We start from the raw sequence: 24,013 nt of genomic DNA, 5'->3' as shown, positions 1-24,013 counted from the left end.
TCGAGGGAACCATGGTTGATTATCTTGGAGGGCCCTAGAGGGATTCCGCAGGTTCTGGTCAGGGAAAAGGTTCTGGGTACTCTTACTAAATCCTGTCAGGGTTTGGAACTTCTGGTGTTTGTTAGGGCTGATGTCCTACCGAGAGAAAGCAGAAGACTAAGCCTTCTTCTGTACACCCTAAGGATCCTCAAAGGAAATGACAAGAGTTTACTCAGGGCCTGTTTAATGTCTTAATGGCCCTGAAGCCTTCTCAAGGGGTGTCTGTGCCTACTCCCCTTTGGACTTCAACTCCTGCTAAATGGCCCTAAGGATTCAGATTCCACAGATGGGGATCCATAGCCTGATGAAGGGCCCTTGTCTTACACTTCAACAATGCCTTCGCTTTTGGCTTATGACTCTGATGAAGAGGAGTCCATTAGTCCTGAGTCTCCTTTTGAGGAATTGTCTTTTCAGGACACAATAGCTAGAATGATGGAATAATTGAAGTGGAATTCTTCTCTGTCTTCCAAACTGGCATCTTATCACCTCAGATTCTTGAGTACTGTCTATCATCCGTCAGGGTTACTTCATGGTGTAGAAGTCTCTCCTTTTTCGGAGATTCCCCATCCTCCTTTGGAACAACTTCCTCATTTCTCAGAGGTCCGTGGTGGACCAGGGAACTATGCAACTATCTCTCCTTGTCAAGTAGGAAGTGGATTTTACTCCAGGATGTTCCTGTTTCCTCAAAAGGAGAGCTCTTGGAGACGTATTTTGGATTTCTCCTTGCTCAACACCATTCTCAAGGTTCCCTCTTTTCAGATGCTTACTGGTCAAACCCTGTTTCCTCTTTTAATACTCAAGGCTTTTTTGGTGTCCTTAGATATGAAGGATTCTTATCTTCATATTCCTGTTCACCCTCTAATCAGGACATTTTTACATTTATCTGTTTCTTCCTCTCATTTTCAGTTCTCTACTTTGCCCTTTGGCCTGTCTACAGCCACAAGGATATTCACAAAATGCCTAGCTCCGCTGATTCCCTTTTGAAGTCTCCAAGGCTTTCAGATTTTTCATTATGTAGATGACCTGTTGCTTCAGGCACCTTCTCCCAGTTGCCTGTTTACAGGTTTTGCAGTTCACCATACCTCTCCTTCAGTCTAGGGTTCACTGTCAACGTCCAAATGTCTGTCCAGACTCCTTCTCAAGATCATATGCATCTGGTTTGCAGAATCCAGACAGTCCCAATGGTGGCCTCTCTTCCTCCTCCAAAAGTTCTGTCTTTGGCAAATTTCTTCAGTCTCTTTTTCCTCTGCCTGCTGTTCCAGCCCGAGAGTTCTGATGCTCCCTGTTGCCAGATGGCATATGCAAAAGCTTCACTGGTACCTGAAATCAGTTTGGCTTAAGGGTTTGCCCCCCTCTGAATTTCAGAGTCCCTCTCCTTCCTTGTCCGAAGCAGGAATTCAAGTGGTGAATTCAGCAACTTACCCTCAACCCAGGCCTGCCTTTTCAGTCTCCAGTTCCTTCTCAAGAGCTGATAACCGACACTTCAGACATGTCATGGGGGGCTTCCTGTCTTCACCTGAAAGTTCAAGGTCTTTGCCCCCCTTAAGAAGTCAGACCTTATCAATATCAAAAAGATGAGATCCCTTATTCTGGCCCTTCAGGCTTTTCACCCCCGTGCTGTCTCCAGGCCCCCTGATGATGCCCATTTGTCGTGAGTGCAGAAGCGCCAAGTCTATCTTATTAAAGTAACGTGGTTCCATTTTACTGCTTGCATGGTTATTTTTTTATCTTTTGCGTTTCAGTTTGCTAGCCTTGCGGCTAGTTTAACTTGCCTCTATAGGTTTACACAGACACCACCACAGTGATATGTCAGCAAGCAGGAGGGCACAAAGTCTTGACTTCTCTGCAGGCTGGTTCTTTAAGCTGTCAGTTATCTGTTAATGCTTTAGGCAGTGTATATTCCTTCAGAGCACAATCTTGTGGCAGATGCTGTGAGCAGGTTGAAAACGCAGGCTCATCAGTGGATGCTTCACAGAGATATGTTCCTAGACATAGTCCATCGGTGGGGCATTCCTCGGGTAGATCTTTTTGCCTCCCCTTTGATCAGGCAGCTCCCTCTTTTCTGTTCCGGAGTGCCATGCCATCTGGAGTGGAAGATGGACGCCTTTTCTTTTCCTCGTCTCTCTGTGCCTCCCCCTACTCCGAGTCTGGAAGAAAATTCAGCTGGACTCACTTTTAGCAGGACTGCACTCTTTCCCCCTTTTAATGCATCTGGCCATGGGCAATCACCACAGGATATCTCGCTAGTTGGACCTTCTCACACAGGACAAGGGGTCACTTATCCATCCTCACTTGTCCACTTTTCAACTAACACTGTGGGTTATAGGGTTTTGATCCCTTTTAGGCACCTGTTTTCTGACGACATACTCAGGGTTTACAGGAGGCAACAAAACCTGCAACCAGAAAGTCCTATATGTCCAAATGGAAAAGATTTTCTGTCTGGTGTCATGCTCATAACCTGCACCATTTTTCAGTGGGGGTCCCTTTGGTTCTGTCCTGATTGTGTCAGTTGCTCCAGTCTGGCTTGGTCCATTCTAATTTCAAGGCCCATTTTGCCTGTCTGCCCTTTCTTTAAGGTGTCCTGCATCTTATGCTTCCAAGGAAACTTATTCTTCCTCTTGGTTCCTTAATTTGGTTTTACAAAAACTGACCCAGGCTCCTTTTGAGCCTGATTTTCAGCTTCTGTGCAGCATTGTACCTGGAAAGACTGTCTTATTACTTTCTCTTGCTTCTGCTCACACTTTGTGAGCTTCAAGCCCTTATGGCCATCCGTCCTTTTTGTTTTTTCACAGAAACAGGGTATCCTTTCTTACTAATCCTTTTATACCCAAAGTGATTTATGAGTTGTCTTTGAATCAGGCAGTACAACTCCCTTCCTTTTTTCCTTCTCTTTGATCTGCTAGTGAGAGAGCCCTATATACCTTGGATTTGCGCAGACAACTCTGGTATTAGTTGGAAAAAACTAAGGTCATTCATATCTCTGACCAGCTTTTTGTTTCTTTTCACCCCAGTTTCTCTGTTTCTAAGCAAGCCATCTAAGACCATTTCCTTTTGTTACTCTTCATTTCAAATATCTGCCTTCTCTCGTTAGAGGTCACTCATAGGTGTGTACTAGGCTAATGGCCCTGGAGCCTTTACAAGCCTAGCCCATAGGTTTACCCAGGCATCGTGCCTCTGTCGAGTAGTGCCACTGGAGTGATCCCCGGGGTGAATTTTCTATTTCCCATCCACTCATCAAGATTTCTTTTGAAGAGGGCCAGTGAGGTGCTCTGTTTGACATGTATGGGAAGTCTATTCCATAGCATGGGCAGTCACTGGATTATGAACCTGTCCTTACAGCACATTCTGTTGATTGTGGTAATGAGGTTGAGGTCTCTGGAGCAGTTGGTGTGGAAGGATTGGGATTTCTTTAGATGTAGCATTTTTAACAGAGCTGAGTCAGACATGGCTTTGTAAGTCAAGCAGGGATCGCCTCTAAGTAGTCGATAGAGATGGAGAATAGTTGGAGTTTGAGTCTGTCCATACAGGACAAGTGTTTAAGGCCTAGGATTTTCTTCTTTGTTGAGGTACTTTTGCGGCCTCTCCAGTCGTTGCAGGTGTCTAGTGAGGTGTATGCAAAGTGGGGCATTGTTTTCGATGATTGGCCTAATGAGGGAAGAGTAGAGGAAGACAATGACCTCTTTCTTCCTGGATGCAAAACCCTTAGTAATGAGATGTGCCACATAGAAGGACATTCTGATCACAGTGGCAATGTGGTAGTCAAAAGAGAGGTTGCTGTCAACCTGTGTTCCCAGATCTCTTACAACGCCTTCTGTGTTCAGTGGACTTCCATCAATGTGATAATTTATGGGAACCGGGTTTTTCCCAAAGGGGATGGCTACACATTTTTTCGCATTGAGCTTAAGGCCATGATTCTGACACCAGTCGTTGGTCTCAGTGAGGCCTTTCTGTAGGATGTCAGCATCACTTGGGGAGTTAATAATAGCTCCCAACTTGCAATCGTCTGCGAACTTTGTCAGCCAGAGTCCCTTCATGTAGGCCTGGACTTCAGAGAAGTAGATACCAAACAGGAGAGGACCCAGGACTGAACCCTGTGGGACTCCACTGGTGACTGGTCAGCAGTCTGACTTGGAGTCAGCTACTTTCACAATGTGGGTTCTATCTGTGAGCCAGTTTGCAACCTAACTAGAGATATAGGGGTTGATGCCTAGCTTAGTGAGTTTTTCTGTGATTTCTGAGTGAATGGTATCAAAGGCCTTGGCCAGATCAAGGTAGCCGCTATGAACCACCTTGGCTTCATCCACAGCTCTGGTGACTGACTCAAAGAAGTCGACCAAGTTGAGCATGCATGATCTACCCTTCACAAAACCAAACTGTGTGGGATCCAGAGTTTGGAAATTCCCTATATCCTTGTTTATTAGGTCCATGATGATGCGTTTCATAACATTGCATATCAGACTCGTCAAGCTAATGGGGCAATAGTACCCAGAGTCTGTAGTCACTCCTCCTTTGTGGGAGGGATGACTGTAGCAGTGTGCCATTCGGTAGAGACAAAGCCTAAGGTGAGGCTGTGATTGAACAGGGCACACAGGTGAGGTGCCAGTTCACTCTCTAGTTCATGTAGAACACAGCCAGGGATATAGTCAGATCCCATAGAAGCTGTATTCTTGGCCTTGGCTAGTGCTTTTTTAACCTGTGCAGCAGTAGTACTGGGTGCCTGGTAATCGACTGGTATTGTTATTGGTTCTTTTTTTGGGGGGGGGGGGTAAAGCTGGCACTGAATCTGTCGGCCAGTATATTGGTAATATCAGTTAGCTCGGTATAGGAGGTACCATTGTGCAGTAACTCTGAGCAAATCTGGGTATTGCTGTGGAGATTTTTTTGTATAACTATAGAAGGCCTTGTGGTTGTCTTTACTGTCTGCTGCAATTCTGTTTTCATAGCTAGCTTTAGAGGATTTGATTAGGGATTTCAACTTTTTGTTGAGGCTGATGAGGGAAATTTTCCAGTTTTGGGACTTCACCTTATTCCCTATCAGTTTCCTCCTCCTGTTGTAGAGTTTGTCTGTGACAGGGGACCACCAGATTGGCTTCCTTTTTTTGGAGGAGAGCATCTTGGTTCTATTGGGTATGGCGAGATCCATGCATTTGTGTACGTATTCGTACAGTGCATTGGTGTATGATTTGGCGGTCATGCAACTATTCTCCATTTGCATGGGTGCCGTGAAGTTGGCCACCTCTGGTTTTTAGGAGCCCAAAGTTAGCTTTGGAGGAGTTTTTCATGGTGGTTACCTTTGCGGGGGGGGGGGGGATGAATTTCCAAGGTGATTAGTTTGTGGTCTGATCTAACCAGGTAGGAGTTGACTATTGCTGTAGAGCAGCAGTCGCCCATGTTAGTAATGACTTGGTCAGGGATGTTGCTACCTTTATTGGGGTTAAGAACGAGCTGGTCCAGGGCATTAGAATTAATGAATTCCAGGAAACGTTGGGCAAGTGTATTGGTATATGAGAAGTTTTCCCAGTTAATGGAGGAGTAGTTGAAGTTGCCCAGTATGAGAGTGTTAGGTTGGACTCTAGTATTCTCCAGGATGCTTAGCAACGTGGAGTGCGAGTCTTGGGACATGGTTGGGGACCTATAGCAGGCTACGACCTGAATCGCTGTCATATCCAGTGTTAGCTGCACCTGAAGTATCTCTGATGCATTATGTTGGGCTACCAGTCTGGAGGTGTGCACATCCTTTATGAATATGGAAACACCACCGCCTTTGGAGCTTCTGTCCAAATTCTGGGGCCGAAAGTTGTGGATTGAGTTATAGCCTGGTAGTGCAGGGGTGCTTTCTGCTGCCTTGAACCAGGTCTCTGTTACAACACAAATGTCGATGTTCTCCATTTTAAGGAGTGCTTCGAGCAAGTGAATATTGAGATTTAGACTTCTAACATTGAGCAGCATGACACAGCATGACCTTCAGACTGCATTTGTTTGTAGCTGTTACGGTGGTAATTTGGTCTTTGGCACACTGTCTAAAAAAGGCACTAGAGGGGTGGCAGGAGCCTTGGCCAGTATCCAGAAGCCCAGTGGTGACAGATGCAGGCCATTTCTGGCAAAGCATCGAGGTTTGTCAGTCATGTCATCTCAGGCAGACAGATACTGGATCCCCTTAGAATGACACCAGAAACTTAGCCAGTTGTTGTAATCATTTTCTGCTTGTACTGTGGTGGTATTCTGGGTGATGGTAGGATGCTGCTCAGGGCTAGGTTCATACCTGCCTGGGCTACATAATCCAGGAGCTCCTCCATGTCTCTTCATGTAATCCAGGGAGGTACGTCTCAGATCATTCACACCCACATGTACAATGACAGAGTCATATTTTACATGTTGTTGAGGGACCTGAGTGCATGCGTTATGTGGTGGATCCTGGCACCTAACAGGCAGCTGACTGTTATTTTCTTCTTATTCAGCCTAGTGAGTGGGACATCAGTGTGCCTCACTATCGAGTCACCTATGACTAGTGTGTTAGGCATGCTGTTTTGCCTTAGGGGCTTTGGTTGAGTGCGTTTCTGCCTTAGAGGTCTCTGCTGTTTGGGTATATTTTTATTGAGAGCCTTCGTGAAGGTGGGTGTGTGGTTTGTATTTTTATGTGAAGGCAGTGCTTGTGTGTGTTCTGGAGGGCTATGGATTCCATGTGGTATGGTGCAAGTGTTGACCTTCTTCTGTTGACCAGCTATTCTGGTCTTGGCTGGAGAGTGCGTTGCTTCCAGTTTGGATATGTAAGTGCATCTCTCTCAAGTCTGAGTGTTGGGAGGTAAGAGAAGAGGGTTGTCTGTGTACATGAGGCAGTTGCTGCATTGCCTCAGGATGCCCAAGTTCACCAGGTTAATAGGAGAAAGCACAGGGAACTGACCTTTAGACATGCCTGGAGAGATGGGCATTAATAATAAGTACTGGATCTGTTTCCTTGTAGAACGTTTAGTACTGGTAGCACTTTTGTGTGCTACAATAATTGCTACAAGAAGTCTGGTAAAGTGCTATACTAATAAGCCAGTAAAAGTGCAGGAGAAGAGAGAACTAGCAGATCTAAGGGAAACAATTTGAAGAGCAGACTTTGGCACCGCTCAGAAGCTTACAAATAGTCCTGGATACAGCAAATCTGTATCTGGACTAGACTAGTTACAGGAAAGGCAGGAAACAAATGCAAACATGGGCTTTAAACCAGAAAGTTGAAAGAGGTGGAAAAACTGCCCAAATGGCCAATAAACTACAATTTCTGGGCCAGAAACCACTCCTCTTGTGGTAGATAGGCTACCTAGTGCTTACCACTCCCACTGATAAGCTAGAAGGCTTCCCTCCAATACAGAAAGGCTTGGGGGGCTCAGAAGCTTACAAACAGTCCTGAATACAGCAAATCTGTATATGGACTAGACTAGTTATAGGAAAAGCAGGAAACAAGCTTAGAATTATTATTATTTTATTTTATTTTTTTACAGAAAAGCAGCTAAAACAGCACTAAAAACAATTCAAGTGCAGTGCAAGCTAGCACACTTGAATGTATAGTATTAGTAAAGCAAATACAGTTTAAATAAATGCAATTTATTCAAACTGTATTCTGAACTGAATTCAGTTATTGTTTTATTCAACTCTGAACAGTTAAAAAGTGCCAGAAAATATACTTATCAGCTGAGAAGCACACTCAGTCAGAAAACAGAGTGATTCTAGCAAAGTTTTTTTATTATTTTTTTTTAAGTAAAGTGGAAAGGGAGAAGGGAGAAACAGAAAATGATTCAAGTTTAAGGACCTAAGTGGGTTGGCCATCTCAAATGTTCTCTCTGTATTAGGTAGAATTGAGCTAATGACACTAGACTGGGATAGAGCTGAACAGATGCGACTGGTAGGAGAATCTGAAATCAAAATATGATCTCACTGTACTTTGTTGAGTGAGCAAATGAGATGGACCCAGGAGGAGTGTTCAAACACAAATTTAGAGGAGGGATGGGCAATTCCAAAGCCACCAAGATTAATATCACAACAAGAACAAGGAGGAAGGGAGGGCGAAAAACTAACTTTAGAGACTGCAGAGAGACAGAGACCACAATATTCACTGAAACAAATAAACAGAAAAATAAAATGCAGTTCTATCTTTAACACTGCAAGTTTGTACTTAACTCGGCTTGTAATATAGTTGATTGTAGGTATATAGCAGCCAGCCAAACAGCTCAGATATTGAGCAGAAATAAATTCACTCCAGAAGGGTTGTTGCCTCTTCTGGTGCTTTCTTCAATGGGTTGGACATCAGTTCCATCTTTGAAGCTGCTACTGGCTTGGTCTTCAGTGCATACCTTTGCTAAGCATTATGCTGTCTTTACATCGTTGGTATTACTGGTATGTGCTGTCTTTACGTCGTTGGTATTACTGGTATGTGCTGTCTTTACGTCGTTGGTATTACTGGTATGTGCTGTCTTTACGTCGTTGGTATTACTGGTATGTGCTGTAGCTGCTTTATGTTCCCTGCTGTACTTGGAACATAGTCTGAGCAAGCCAAGCTTTTAGCCACTGGCTGCAGACCATTCAGCTTGTCCTCCACGTAGTACAAGTAATTTTGGCATTCCTTTTATTCAGTTATTCCAACAATTCAAATGTTCTTTCTGCGGACTCCTTCCTCAATGCCCTTTGCTTCTCTTTCGGAAATTTTAGCTCAGTCAATGTCTGCTTGTACTTCATTGTCTTGTGCATTTTTTTTCATGTCATTTATAGTATCTATTTGTGAGTGAATTCATAGCTTCTGCCATTCTGGATGTTCATTGTTAACCCCTGTGTGGGCATTGAGTTTTGTTGCTTCTAAAGGTTTCCTTTAACTCGCCCACCACCTTACGAGTTGCACCCACCGGTTCATTCTCGGACAGCGGTGACGCTCGCTATGTTATTTTCCTACTCACTTGATGATCAGAACTCTACAGTCTGCATACCAACTTCACTTTTAGCTGTCTTACCAGACCATGTCATGAAACCTGCTCACACATACTCTTAACATACAGCTTCTCAAAAAATGTCTTTTAAATGTTTTTAATACTACTTTGAGTGGCTGACTGCAGAAGAGTTTGACAACATGGCTTCTGTTTCACTAGGGCTATTACCCAAAGTGTTGTTACTTGGGGCTGCCTCTTTTGCCACTGGAGTACTTGACCTTCATTGTTTCTTTTATATATTTTACTGTGTTATTGTATTATGTACTGTACCAGTCTGTACTTTCCCTCGCATTATATTACACTGCTTATATTGTCAGTTGTTTTATATGACTGCATTTATCTGCATTGTATTGTTGAATACTGCAGTATATTCTTTAAATGTGCGTTTATCGATAGGTATTTTGTAAATTTCTCCTGGATAATACCTGAACTGGGTCCTTACTGATCAGTGCATTACATTACTTTCAAAAGCAAATTTAAATAAGTAAATTAAAATATTTCAAGCACTGGCTCCTTTGTCTTCAGGAATCACTTTTCAGCTAGAAAGAAAAGGAGGCCCTTTTCAAAAAGAGTCACCAGTGTTTAACCTGGGAGAAGAGGCTTTGCCTTTCTATGACAGTATCCACTTCCCTCTAGGTTATAATCTAGTTCAGCATCTTACAGGACATCTCCTTAAGAGACCATGAATGTGATGAGAGAACTTAAGTGGGGAGTCAAGGATTTCTTGACCAGTCAGAAAAGATGCTTTAAGTTCATCAGCACAAAAGGGTTTAAGCTTTTGCTATAGTTCGTATAGTTTAGGTTGTGGAGCACATTTTGGTAGTACCTCTTTGATTCTAGGCTTCAAGCCTGCCTTCTTGTAGAAGGCTAGATCATTTCTATACAAATCAGAAGTGTAGCATCCTCTACATGCATCCAGTTGTGCAGACCTTTTGCTGATGGTGTTTTGATCCTAACATGGGGACAGATTTGATACCTAGACCCATAACGTTCCATTATGATAAGACAAGTCGAGTGCTAGATAAGTTTAGGAAGAAAGTTTGATCTTTGGTATCAGGGCAGTTGTATGCGAGACGCACATGATACCAGGGATATATTTTAAGACAAATGAAAGAGAAGGTTGAAGAGATATCAGATCAGTCTGTGAGATGGAGAATTTCAGAGCTTGCCTACTTAGGTTCATAGGTGAGAAAGCACTCACTCACTTGTGGGAGCAGTGCTGTGAATGTTACCATAGGTGCATGTATTAGAAAGCACACATTACTGTCTGAATCTAGCCCTCCCCTCCACGTTTAAATGGCCCTCATGATAGAGAGAACATTTTCAGCACCCTTTCCAGATGATATCTTTACAAAACCAGGGGAGAAGGGCAAGACTTCTCAGTCCGTGAAGCAGTTTTTATAACTTTTCCTCAAAAGGGCGGGACAGTATGAGAAAAAGCAGCACACCTAGAAGGATAAAATGGGCCAAGCCAGGTAGCAGGGCAGAAGAACAGAGGCCAGATCTCTTCATTGTAAGAGTGACAGCTGTGCTTACTGGCTTTTCCTTCTACATCCTTCAACTTTCCAAACGTCCTTGATGAAAGGATCTGCTGTTTTTTGCATAAACAAAACTGGTTCCTTTGACTTTGTATAATCTGGTAAAGGATTTCATAACATCAGGCTTATACCACAGAATCCAGAATTCCCATTCTTGGGTAACCAACTTCACCTAGTTGTAGTAATCATTACTTAACATCTGGAGTGCAGGGCCATAGACGTGTTCCATTGTCATATGAAGGAAGGATATTATACTCAAGGCCATTCTGCTCCTCAAGTGTGAAAGCCTTTCAAGCTTCATCATGTATTTTTCCGTGTAAATTCCTGTATTTGGGAAAATGTCGGAAAGCTTAACTTGCGTTATTTTGTTCCTTAGTTAGTGGGGCTGGACATGATGGAAGTCGTCCTTTCTATTACTTTCCACAGCACCCAGATACGGAGGTTATCTGGGGAAGTCGTCGTCAGTTCCTCTGTTTATCCTTTAGTCTGTCTGCTGTGCCAGGAGTCTTCACTACTGTCTCAGCACCAGTGTTTTTCCAACTAAAAATGAAAGGTATCCATGTATACCCGTGGCTACACAATTACCTGATTTAAGCATTTTCCAAGGACGAATAGGGAAAAGCCCTGATTCGCGCTTCTGTTGACTTGAATCTCCCTCATTCTCTTCGTGTGAAGCCTAATATTGTCCCACATATAGACCTTTCTGACATCAGTCTTGGATGCCAAAACCCATATGGTCAAAACCATCAGGGCAAAGTATTTCTTATAGCATTTCTGTCTGGAATATTCACAGGAGGTCCAGTTAATAGTGAGACTCTCTTAAATTTGTGGCATACATGCCAACTTCCACAGTGATGCAATGCTTCATGTGAGTAATGTTTAATAATATGTGACGAGTCTGGTCACCAAAGGAGCCAACCTGTGGAGTTAGAAGTTCCCCTAATTCTCTCTGTTCAGGAGGAGTTACACTGGTTTCCTTGTCTGTGTCACCCATCTTATCTGGGCACTGACCATGGAGGATTCAGACAGCAGGTAACTAAGGAAATTGAGGAACTGCCATATAAATGTGAAAAAGGTGATGGCCGTCTTCTGTCTGTTGGAGATCATTCTTGCCCATTATCAAGCCAAGAGCTCTGGAGGTGATGAGACAACACGTCTGTGTTGTGGTGCATGATGAAGCAAGGGACAGCACATTCATATTGTTTACAGGACAGCTGTAGAGTATTTAGGTGTTAACTGAAGCAAGGGACAGCACATTCATACCATTTGAGGGACAGCTGTAGAGTACTAGGTGTTTAATCTTCCATATGTCTGTTCAACTTCATGCAGTTTATATCCCCAGCAGCCAGGACCCAATGGTAGCTCTGCTGAGCAGATCATGGCAGAACCTTCACAGATGAAGGCTGCAAGGAATGGGTATGCAAGAGTTGTCAACTGCAGGTGTTCTATGATTGCTTCCCCTATCCATCAGCCTGGGCAGATAATGTTGTTTACTTTATGCCGTCACAACAGCACCTCTTATACCAAGAATGTATCAAAACCAAGATGAATGAGGCAAAACTGTTTCTCATAGCTTGTTGGGGGCAAAGACAAGAATAGTTTTCTCCCGTAGTTTAGGTGAACCCTGAGGAACATATAACTTTTCCTCCCACTGCAGTGTGCTAGTGCCACAAAGTGGGTCTTTATTCACCCAAACCTCAAGAGTCTGAAGCTCAAAGCTTGGAAGATTTCAGGGACTAGTCACTTTTGCTTTCCAGAGATGGTTCAGATCTTACACGAATCTAGGAAATAAACACCAAACAGAACCAGTTCTTGATTTAGTGCAATAGGAAGAGGATTTGCCGTTTCCTCATCACTGTCTTTGATTTATTTATTTATTTACATTTGTTGACCAGGAGTGTCCGACTGGATTTAGGTCCATTTTCAGTGGAGGCCCGGGGAGAAAAGCTCCACAGTAGTTGCATTGGATTACATAGCGATTAACAGTTTAACACAGCAATTAATTACAAACATATTTGCAGATGAAGAACATAGTATATCAGTAGAAAACTAGAATCTTTATCTGCAAAGTACATAAAAGACATTAACAAATGTTACAATAAGAAGTTCCTGCTGTAAAATAAGTATTAGGCTTATGAGCATCTGAGCTTGCTATAATCAAGGTAGTTAGTGGGGTGGAAAGAAAGGTAGTGGTTGGATGGGGTGGGTGATATTACAGTGGTAGTTGCAAGGGCATAGCCAGCATGTTTTTAGGTGTGCTTTTAGTAAAGTTTTGAAGTGGGTGCATGATGGTACGAAGGTAATTGTGGGTGGGAGGGAGTTCCATAATTTGGCTATGGCGCAAGAGAATAGTGCTTCACCAGCAGAGTTATTTAGGCTTTAGTGATCTGCAAGTGATTTTTATTGCTGGATCTTAGTGGTCTGGTGGTGCGATAGGGTTGGAGTAGATTCTGGAGGGATGCTGCAGTATATCTTTGATATGTTTAATCACAGCAATGCCCATGCTTTAATCATTTCATTTTGCCTTCTTCTGGTCTGACCAGTTTTCATCAGCTGTGCTATTAAACTTTTCTTTAAGGGTAACCCCTACCTGTGGCCTTTCTTGCAAATCTGTTTGTCATTATGAAACTTGAATTTTGTGACTGGACAACTCACACTCCCTCATTCTGAACCCGCTAGTTTGGTTCATCTGAGATTCCTTTTGTAGAAAACTATATTCCTACTAACTGTTATGTCTACTAGAACAACTTGTAAACTGAAGAGTCTGGTGTGCAGGAAACCTTAACGCAGTCTTCTACAAGAACAAATTGTCACTCAGCATGAATCATTCTTTCACTTTTGAAGTTGTCTTGGAGCTTTATTTGAATATTTTCAGCTTTTGTTTTTCATTCAAAGCAGAACAAAAAGGGTGTTTTTAGGATGCTCATGGAAGCTTGCATCTTGCAGCAGCAGCAGCACCAAAACGTTAGACTTTCTAACCTGCTCTGCGTCTCATTTATAGTAAGAAAACAGGGGATACCAATGTCAAAGTCGACTCTTTCCAAGTGGCTGGTAGTCGCATCATTTTTTTATAACCATTATACGAAGCTGGTAGTGAGCTAGGTTAAGGCTTATTCCACTGTGGCAGGAGCCTTCTTCGTGTATGTGACAGCTTGAAGTATTTGTGAAGCAGCCTCTTGGACTTAATTTACATTTTATCCAAGCATTGCATCCTGGTAATTCAGTCAAGCAGAATGGCTGGGATTACATATGCATTTCTGCTGGACATGCTGTCATTTTCACACCATGTCTGAGATCATAACCTCCTTCAACTGCTTTATACTAAGAACACGTAATGAATAGTCTCCTGTCCTGATCCTGACGAATGTAGTACATTTAAATTAGGGTACTCCCTTGCATATTTGAGTAATAGGGTCATGGCTGCAAGCAAGACTGTCTTGTGTTTTGAAGAAGTGACAGATATTCGATGCTGCTGCTACTGGAGATCTAAATGTTTGAACAGCAACTCTTACTTGTATCGTTCGAGGTTCCCTAACTGCCTTGTACATTTTCAAACTCTTACTTGTATTGTTCGAGGTTTCTTAATTTCTTTGTACATTTTCAGCCGCAACCTGATTTGTATTGCAAACACCTATGTACAGTGGCACATTTAAAGCTAAGACTGAAAGCTGTAATGTAAAACCACCTGCACAGTTTTTAGCTCATCATAAATCTATTGTAACAATGTTGAGTACTAGGATAAAACAGTTCGTAGTACAAATGCAGCGTAGTGCTGTGCAGTAAAACGTACTGCACACAGCAAATGTGAAGAAATGTGTAGTAAGAGATTTATCGGATGTGTATGTTACAGCTTACTGCACATAGCAAACGTGAAGAAACGTGCAAGATTCATCGGGATGTGTACATTACAGTTTACTGTACACAGCAAACGTGAACAAATGTGTAGTAAGAGATTTATCGGGATGCGTACGTTACAGCTTACTGCGCACACCAAACGTGAAGAAATGTGTAGCAAGAGATTTATCGGGATGTCTACATTACAGCTTACTGCACATAGCAAACGTGAAGAAACGTGCAAGATTCATTGGGATGTGTACATTACAGTTTAATGCACACAGCAAACGTGAACAAATGTGTAGTAAGAGATTTATCGGGATGCGTACGTTACAGCTTACTGCGCACACCAAACGTGAAGAAATGTGTAGTAAGAGATTTATCGGGATGTGTATGTTACAGCTTACTGCACACACCAAACGTGAAAAAATGTGTAGTAAGAGATTTATCGGGATGTGAACATTACAGTTTACTGCACACAGCAAACTTGAAGAAATGTGTAGGAAGAGATTAAACGTGAAGAAATGTGTAGTAAGAGATTTATCGGGATGTGTACGTTACAGCTTACTGCACACACCAAACATGAAGAAATGTGTAGTAAGAGATTTATCGGGATGTGAACGTTACAGTTTACTGCATACAGCAAACGTGAAGAAATGTGTAGTAAGAGACTTATCGGGATGTGTACGTTACAGCTTACTGCACACAGCAAACGTGAAGAAATGTGTAGTAAGAGATTTATCGGGATGTGAACGTTACAGTTTACTGCACACAGCAAACGTGAAGAAATGTGTAATAAGAGATTTATCGGGATGTGAACGTTACAGCTTACTGCACACAGCAAACGTGAAGAAATGTGTAGTAAGAGATTTATCGGGATGTGTACGTTACAGCTTAACATCATAGCAGCCTAATCAAGTAGGCATGTGCTCTGTAGGTAGGCAAGCATGTGCTCTGTAGGTAGGTATACGTTGCAGTTGGGTATATTGTGCCTATTTGTACACACTGTGATATAAAATATTAATCAGGTAGACCCTGCTTTAGCTACATTGGTATGTATACTGTTTACAGTGTGTGCTAGAAGTAACTGTTGGTAGTAAAGTTGAATTTTGATATTAAGTTAGTGTGACTGAGTAATTGTCATTAGGCTTGTGGAACTGCACTGTGTCTGAAGCAACCACATTTGCATTTGTCTGTTAAATATAGCTTTATCTTTATCTTATTATAAGAAATAGTTATAGTTTGTATTTTTGTGGGAGAGCATTCCAGAAAGTTGGCCCTAATTTGTAGCGAGTTTTTTTTTTTGCTGTGGCTGTAATAAATGCTGCTCTTCACAGCATCATTTAATTTTGAGTTCTTAACTGATACAAAGGGACTCTGGTGAGTAGTGTGGCATGTAGTGGGGAGACATTATTGGCCATTCAGACATGGTGGTGGTGTAAAATTAAACTGAGTTATACAGAAAAACTGATCTGGTTTCATTAACCATTATTTTTTTTTTGTATGGAGGTACAGTAGAGTTCACAAGTGTGTGTTAATGAATAATTTGCAGGACTTTGTTTTCAGCTGTTTGTCACAGTGGTTATTGAGTAACCTCACACAAGTGACCTTTCTTAAGCATGTGCCCCGCAGTAGTATGTAGTAGTGCATTATATTCACAACAAACTTGCATAATTCTTTTCTGCCTATTTAATGTAAACAGTCATAATAAAGGATGCTTTACTGAGCTTGAACCTAAAACTGAGGAACAGGTCCTAATAATTATTGGTTGATCATTGCACTGTAAATAGTTTTTCTTTGTACTATTTTACATTAAGTATTCAGATCTGTCTACTTTTTCCTTTAGTTCCGAGATTACTGTGCAATATGTATGCGATGGGATTGGCCGGGATTACCAAAGTCATTGGAGAGATGTGATTTGGAAGCTCCTTTTTTTGAGGGACATTTCCTTAAAGTTCTCTTTGAAAGAATGGGCAAGATCCTTGATCAGGTATGTAAGTTGTAAACATTTTGCATATTGTTTGCTTTTACAGTCTCTTTAAGCACTGTGTGATGCGTATTTAAGTTTTGTTTTCACTTCTCTGTATTTGCAGTTATTGTAGCTAGTTCATGATTATTTAGCTTTTTACTTAATGTTTTATTTAGCGAGGTAAGATCCTTGTCCATAAGGGCACCTTTCATACCTGTTTCTAGTGGGCTTTCCAGAAATACAACAGTGCCATCCACTCTTGGGTGGCCACGGTTACCCTGAGCTGGCACAGGCAGCCTACCAATGTCCAGTAAGGTCACATTCCCTGGAGGAGGATGGCCTTATTCTCTGGAGTACTCTGGGGGGTGCCATATAGTGTGCGTATCAACTAGGGGGTTGTAGTGATGAAATATAAAAGGAGCAAAAGAGAGTGGAGCAAGTTCATTATGACTAAGGATATTCTCTGAATCTGGTACATGCTGTGATGGGATTTACTGGAGAGCAGAAAAGTATGTTTAGTTGTGAAAAAATAAAAAAAAAATAGTGGTCAGAGTAAACATTATTCAAGGATATGTTGTCAGGTGTAGATTGAATGGCTAAAAAAGTCATTTTAAAATTTTAGGCCTGAATACCTCTCACTATTCCAGAGATAATCGCAAGGCCTTTTCAACTATGATAAGAATCTCAGAAGAAATACTGAGCTGTGCACAGGACTGATCCCAAACACCACAACCTAGTTTTACATGGAGGACATTGCCGGTATATGCAAGGGTGTACATTTAGTTACAGCTTCTCCTTACTCTCTCCACCCCATTTTCAGCCATTGCTGCTCAGCCCCCTCAATATAATTAACTTTAAGTCAAAACTGCCTTCTCCAAAACCAAAAATCTTAACTCTGTGGGTCACAACTACCTGGCTGTCAGTGCTTAATATAGTCACACTGACTCCTTCCTAAACATAATCAGTTTTAGCCTTTCCACTTGGTACATGCCTGAAGCTATGGGAGTAGGCATAGTGGTACCCCTTCCCAAAGTTGGCCTTATCACTGACCCAGGAGTTATAGACCAATTAGCTTCACCAGTATTATTTGTAAAATTATGGAACATTTTAATGAAACTCAAACCAGCTACAATCCCTTGACCCAACTTAATACAGCTTTGTTATGGGTAACTTCTGTCTCCTGAATCTGGTATAGTCCTTTTGAGAACCTGTTTTCAGGGTAAATCGCTCCCACAGGATCCCCTGCCTGTGGAATAAGTTCCCACTGTGTTAAATGAAATAACTCTGTAAAACACTTTAAAATCGACATGGATGAGTGGAAGGGGATCCATAAGCTTACTGGGCTGTGTTCTCAGGTCCTTATAGATAGTGGGAATAAGTAGTGGATGTTTCAGAGGCTGGGGTCCTGGGGGTCTTCTGAACATCTTCTGGGACCACATTCAGAGAATTTTGTCCATTCTGTGGCATTATATCACAACAGAGGCACATTAACATGAAGATTACAAAGATGGTAGCAGTCAGGGGAATTAATCTGAGTTTCCAGGCTTCAGAGTATCGTGTGTGCAGGACCTGGAGGAAAGAAAGATTAAGTAAATAGTACGAAAATGCCGAGGCCTCAGGCATAAGGTAGGAACAGTCCAACTAAGGAGGAACAAAAATGGTCAGAGGAGAGGCCGCTTGTCACAGGTGAAGGGAGACAAATTTACTATACACATAAGGATGTAATTCTCTGGGACATACCTCCTGACTTGGTGACAGAATGTAGTTCATTATTAGTGATCAGAACAGCATGATAGATGGAAAGGTTTCTGCACAACAGTTGGCAGACAGCTGTGTGGAAGTCAGCTGCTTCATTTGCGAGGAGTAAATGTAAACATTGATGTTATACTGCTTGTTCGTAGATGACACATTTGTGCAGTACTCTATACTGCTTGTTCGTAGATGACACATTCGTGCCGTACTATATATTGCTTGTTCGTAGATGACACATTCGTGCAGTACGATATACTGCTTGTTCGTACATGGCACATTCGTGCAGTACTATAGACTGCTTGCTCGTAGATGGCACATTCATGCAGTACTATATACTGCTTGTTCGTACATGGCGCATTCGTGCAGTACTATATACTGCTTGTTCGTGCAGTACTATATACTGCTTGTTCGTACATGGCGCATTCGTGCAGTACTATATACTGCTTGTTCGTACATGGCGCATTCGTGCAGTACTATATACTGCTTGTTCGTACATGACATTCGTGCAGTACGATATACTGCTTGTTCATAGATGACATTCGCAGTACTATATACTGCTTGTTGTATGACATTACCAGGCAGTACTATATACTGCTTGTTTGTAGATGACACATTTGTGCAGTACTATATACTGCTTGTTCGTACATGGCACATTCATGCAGTACTATATACTGCTTGTTCGTACATGGCACATTCGTGCAGTACTGTATACTGCTTGTTCGTAGATGACACATTCGTGCAGTACTGTATACTGCTTGTTCATAGATGACACATTTGTGCAGTACTATATACTGCTTGTTCGTACATGACACATTCGTGCAGTACTATATACTGCTTGTTCGTAGATGGCACATTCGTGCAGTACTATATACTGCTTGTTCGTAGATGGCACATTCGTGCAGTACTATGTACTGCTTGTTCGTAGATGGCACATTCGTGCAGTACTATGTACTGCTTGCTCGTAGATGGCACATTCGTGCAGTACTATAGACTGCTTGCTCGTAGATGGCACATTCGTGCAGTACTATATACTGCTTGTTCATAGATGACATTCGTGCAGTACTATATACTGCTTGTTCATAGATGACATTCGTGCAGTACTATATACTGCTTGTTCATAGATGGCACATTCGTGCAGTACTATATACTGCTTGTTTGTAGATGACACATTCGTGCAGTACTATATACTGCTTGTTTGTAGATGACACATTTGTGCAGTACTATATACTGCTTGTTCGTAGATGGCACATTCGTGCAGTACTCTTAAGTAGCTTCCTTACAACACTTGTTAATCCAAGTTCGGTTCACAGGAGGGGCACTTTCCTAGCGAGTTTGCATTTCCTCCTCCTGTGTGAGTTTTAATCCACACACTCCATTTTATTGCCACATCCCAGTCACTTGTTGATTGGTGGATTAAAAATATTCCATATTGCCATTAGGTGTGTGTGGAGCGCATGTCAGTGTATTTGCATCTTGTGATGGCCTAGCATCCTGCTTGGAGTTAGTCCCATGCCTTACACCCAGTACTTCATGAGATACATTGAGGCTTCTTCAACCACGAATAAGGTAATGTGGACGTTGAAAATATTTATTGTTGTATGTCTTCTACTTGTCCTTTTGTCACTTGTATCTCTCCTCTAACACTTAGGAACTGTGATTTTCATGTCAGAGATGAGTAGTTAAAAACATATTCACGAATTGGCATGTCTAGTGTGATGGCACCATTGTGCACTGTGGAAATGAGGCTGCCTTCAGCTGCTGTTTGATAACCCGATGTTACTTGATTGCGTTGCTTAATTATTTTTTTCTTAATTTACATACTTGATGCATTCACCTGATAATTTTTTTTCATGTTGTATAATTTGGATTATTCTTCGTGTGTTGTGGTTCACAGGATACATACACTGAGACAGAGGTAGGTCGATGCTTTTCAAGTTATCTTGTGTAAAAGATTGGTTCAGGGATTTCTTTTTTTTTTCAGTGTGAAAGAAATAAAATTTAGAAATTCCTTATTTATGCAGAGTCTTTCACTTCCCAAATCAGTAAATAAAGTATACTTTGTTTGGAATTTGTTGTAACCAAAACTTGTTTTGGTTCTTTTTCTAGGCATTTTTTCAAACTTAGGAAAATTATAACTGCAGTCTTTAAGTTCAGAAGATAGCTTTTTGTTTGTTGTAAAATGGAATATTTTAGTCTAATTTTATTTTAACAGGACGTAGCCATTTGTTTTTGTTTGTAAGTCAGTAACTGATTTGTTTCTTTTTTTAGCCTTATGACGTGAATTTACAAGTGACGTCCGTGTTATCCAAGCTGTCATTATTTCCTCATCCTCATCTACATGAGTACATGTTGGACCCCTACGTAAACCTGGCTCCAGGCTGCAGGTCTTTGTTCTCTGTTATTGTGAGGGTAAGTAATGCTGTCCGTTATTGTTAAGGTAAATAATGCAATTATGTTGGTCGCAGTGTCACTTTCTGCTAGTTGTATGGCATGATTGACATAATTTTTTGCTGCAGTTTAGTGCATTACTATCTTATTCCTTGAAGAAGATTCTCATTTGGACTTGTGATCACTGCCAGGTGTCATTGTCCTTAAGGAAATTCAAATACGAGTCCAGTAGTGACAGTTGTCAACAGTGTCATTAATGCCACGGTGTCAGGTTTTAAGGCTTGAAAATGTTCAAGTGGCTGTCAAATAGTGAGCCACAGTCCACACTAGCATTGCCAATGCTATTCCATTTAAGAGCAAGGTAGCTACTTCATAAAGTAGCACTGTTTCAGTCTGGTCACTTGAAAGTACAAGACAAGAGAGACATTTTACCTTCCTCACGTCTGATGGTGACAGTTGAGTGCCTGTTACAGGCACTGGCAGAAAGATCTGTCTTTCATTTCTGACACCCAAGCATTATGCCAGAACAAAGGATAATGGAAGCAACGATCAGTCACTCCTGTTGTTGCTGAGGTACACCCGAGCATTACGCCAGAACAAAGGATAATGGAAGCAACGATCAGTCACTCCTGTTGTTGCTGAGGTACACCCGAGCATTACACCAGAACAAAGGATAATGGACGCAACAGTCAGTCACTCCTGTTGTGGTTGAGCGATCAGTCACTCGTGTTGTTGCTGAGCTACACCCAAGCATTACGCCAGAACAAAGGGTAATAGAAACAACAATCAGTCACTCCTGTTGTTGCTGAGGTACACCCGAGCTTTATGCTAGAACAAAGGATAATGGAAGCAACGATCAGTCACTCCTGTTGTTGCTGAGTGATCAGTCACTCGTGTTGTTGCTGAGGTACACCCAAGCAGTACGCCAGAACAAAGGGCAATGGAAGCAACGATCGATCACTCCTGTTGTTGCTGAGGTACAGGTAGGCTCTCCTTAGTCCTCTGTGTCCTGCAAAAGAGCTTCATCCAGAAGCCTCTGTCATTAAGTTAAACTAGGACAGTGAAAACCTTCTCCCTCTCCCTTCAGCTGCCCCCAGTTTGACTCTTCCTTTGAAGGAACCTTCAGTGGCCCCATTACTTCCCACCAGACACATATTGTTAAACATCTGGAGAAAAAGGGAAGGAGCCTTGGGTCATGTCATACACCTGTTTAACATTTTTCAGTCCTGAAAAAATACCTTCTGATGTCAGTTCTCATTCATTCCTGAACTATTGGGTTTGGATCCAGTCATTGGATCTGACTTAGTTGTTTTTACCAGCTTGTGGATCACTGAAACTCTCGAGCTCCTCCCTTTCCCATAATGCCCTAGTCCTTAACATACCTCAGATCTCGTTTGCTGCCTTGTCGAGTGGACATGGTCATTGCTTTGTTCTCAAGTTTAGTGCTTTTGGTATTGAGTTAGAATGTACAGTTTCCTTATTGAGTTAGAATGTACAGTTTCCTTATGACTTTGTATACTATATCTTGATAGTTCCTTTATCTTTATAGCATTTCCTCCCTTTCCAGTAAGTTTTTCTCAACTTGTGTAACCCTTAATTACCATTGCTAGTATTTGTTCTTAGCATACTTTTAGTATTTCTATTTTTTATCACTGTTGGTATGCCTTTCCCTTTCTTGTCTCCTTTAAAAAAAAAAAAAAAAAACACTCAAGATTGATAGTTGTCCTGTTTTGAAATAATGTCTGAGAAACCCTCCGGTTCAAGAAATGTACAGCCTGTGGCCAAAAGATACCTTTGTCAGACGCGTATTCCAAATGCTTGTATTGTGTAGGTCCAGTGCATTTGGACTGCAGTTGCAATATCTGTAAGGCCTGTAACCCTAGGTCCCTTATAGACAGGAAAAGCAAATTAATGCTTAGAGGTTTGCTAACCTCAAAATATGCATCAACATCTTCTGGGGCTCAAACCCCCAAGAAACCCAAGTAAAAAGGACTCCAGGAAGCATTCCCCAGACTCAACCACTTCCTCGTCTCTGGATTCCAAACCTCCTTCAAAATTATCTAAGACTTCGAATCCAACCCCTTTGTATATGAAGACTAGAACAGAAAAATCTCCTAAGATCTGATTGCAGCTGGTGGCTCCAGACCTAGTTTCCTATAAGCTACCTTCCCCATTCTTTGAGCAGTCTCCGAGGCATCACCATTCAAGACCTTCATAGACTGCATCTTTGGCACATTCTTCCAGAAGTCTGACTGAAGCCAACATGGACAGGATGATGAAGTTCCTCTCAATGCAGATTCAAATGGGGGTCCTTCCAGCTCCAACCCCATCGGACTAAAGACCCTTATTAGTACTACCACCCCCTTGTTGATCCGACCACTGGTATCTTCGACTCCGTTGGTGTCTCTGAGTGGACCCGCTCTGAGTACTTCAGAGCTGGACATCTCTCTGAGACATGGCATCAGTACCAGATCTGAGGTTTTGCAGTCAGCTCCATAACTGTTGAAGTCGTCTCTTCTCTTCAGAGCCTCTGTGCTGGATAGCTCAGCAGTGAATCCTGCTCGGCCTTCAGGGTGTAGGGAATTTATGGCCCATAAGCTTGTCTTCTCGGAGCCGTCTGTTTCTTTCTCTCAGAGACATTCTGCATTCGAAGTAGTGGCGAGAACTTTATTCCCAGAGAGAGAACTTTTCCACCTTCATCGGCTTCGACCATCCTAGCCCATTCGTCTCTGCATCTAGAGCCTCAACCCAACTGTACCACTGGAACAGCCAGACCAGTTTAGTCACCAGGATACTGATTTCTTCCTACACTTCTCCAGAGCATCCCTCGAAGAAGTTCCAGGAAGAAAAAGTGCAAAAGGAGCCACCTGGAATCTGTCACAGAAGATGGTGACTTCAGTGAGGGGGGAGAACTTACTGTCTTTGTAAGAGCAAATTATTATTATTATTATTATTATAATTATTAAGTATGCCTATGTCCGGATTCGTTGTTCTAGGGGGTTGGGAAGTATGGTAGGTCTGTAGCAGCTACCTTTACATACAGCTGTGTGTGCTACAGGCTGCAGCTATTGGTCCAGCTATTACACATAGGGGGGAGTGTGAACATTCTGGAGGACAAGCAGCTGTATGTGTAAGTGTGGCAGCTATGTCAGCCCTGTTGCTGTGGCAGAGCCAGGGTAAGGGTACCCTTTACAGTCCAATCGAGGCATGTGATTAAGGTACATCTGTTATGCAACAGTTCCAATAACATAATGCCCATATTTCATTAATTAAGAAACTATGTAATAGATCACAGAAGACTTACATATTTAAGAAATAATGTTCATAGAAACTCTTTGTCCATCATCCTTCAGATGAAGTGTTAAACTGTGTCCCATCTGCCTCAATAGGTGGTAGCTCTGGTAGATGTAAAAGACTCTTATGTTGAGGTAGCTGTGGCTCTGTAGCACAAAGGACTGCTGCCACACACACCATCTGAGCCAAGTGTTATGGTAGCTGTGGCACTCTAGCACTAAGTACTGCTACCTCAAATG

At 42.1% G+C, this 24,013-nt stretch overlaps 1 protein-coding gene across 1 annotated transcript in view; it reads left to right on the top strand.

Moving 5' to 3' along the window:
* Positions 1–24,013, top strand: part of FHIP2A (FHF complex subunit HOOK interacting protein 2A) — a 1,458,394-nt gene that overhangs the window by 1,160,860 nt on the left and 273,521 nt on the right. The window contains exons 12-13 of the mRNA XM_044055532.1: positions 16,218–16,361; positions 20,361–20,501. Coding sequence (XP_043911467.1) covers positions 16,218–16,361; positions 20,361–20,501 — 285 coding nt within the window. The remainder of the gene's footprint in view (positions 1–16,217; positions 16,362–20,360; positions 20,502–24,013) is intronic.

This window comes from Protopterus annectens, chromosome 14.part0 (assembly GCF_019279795.1).
Source record: "Protopterus annectens isolate FY-2018-M chromosome 14.part0, PAN1.0, whole genome shotgun sequence".
Taxonomy (NCBI): domain Eukaryota; kingdom Metazoa; phylum Chordata; order Ceratodontiformes; family Protopteridae; genus Protopterus; species Protopterus annectens.
This window is presented reverse-complemented; position numbering and strand designations above follow the sequence as displayed.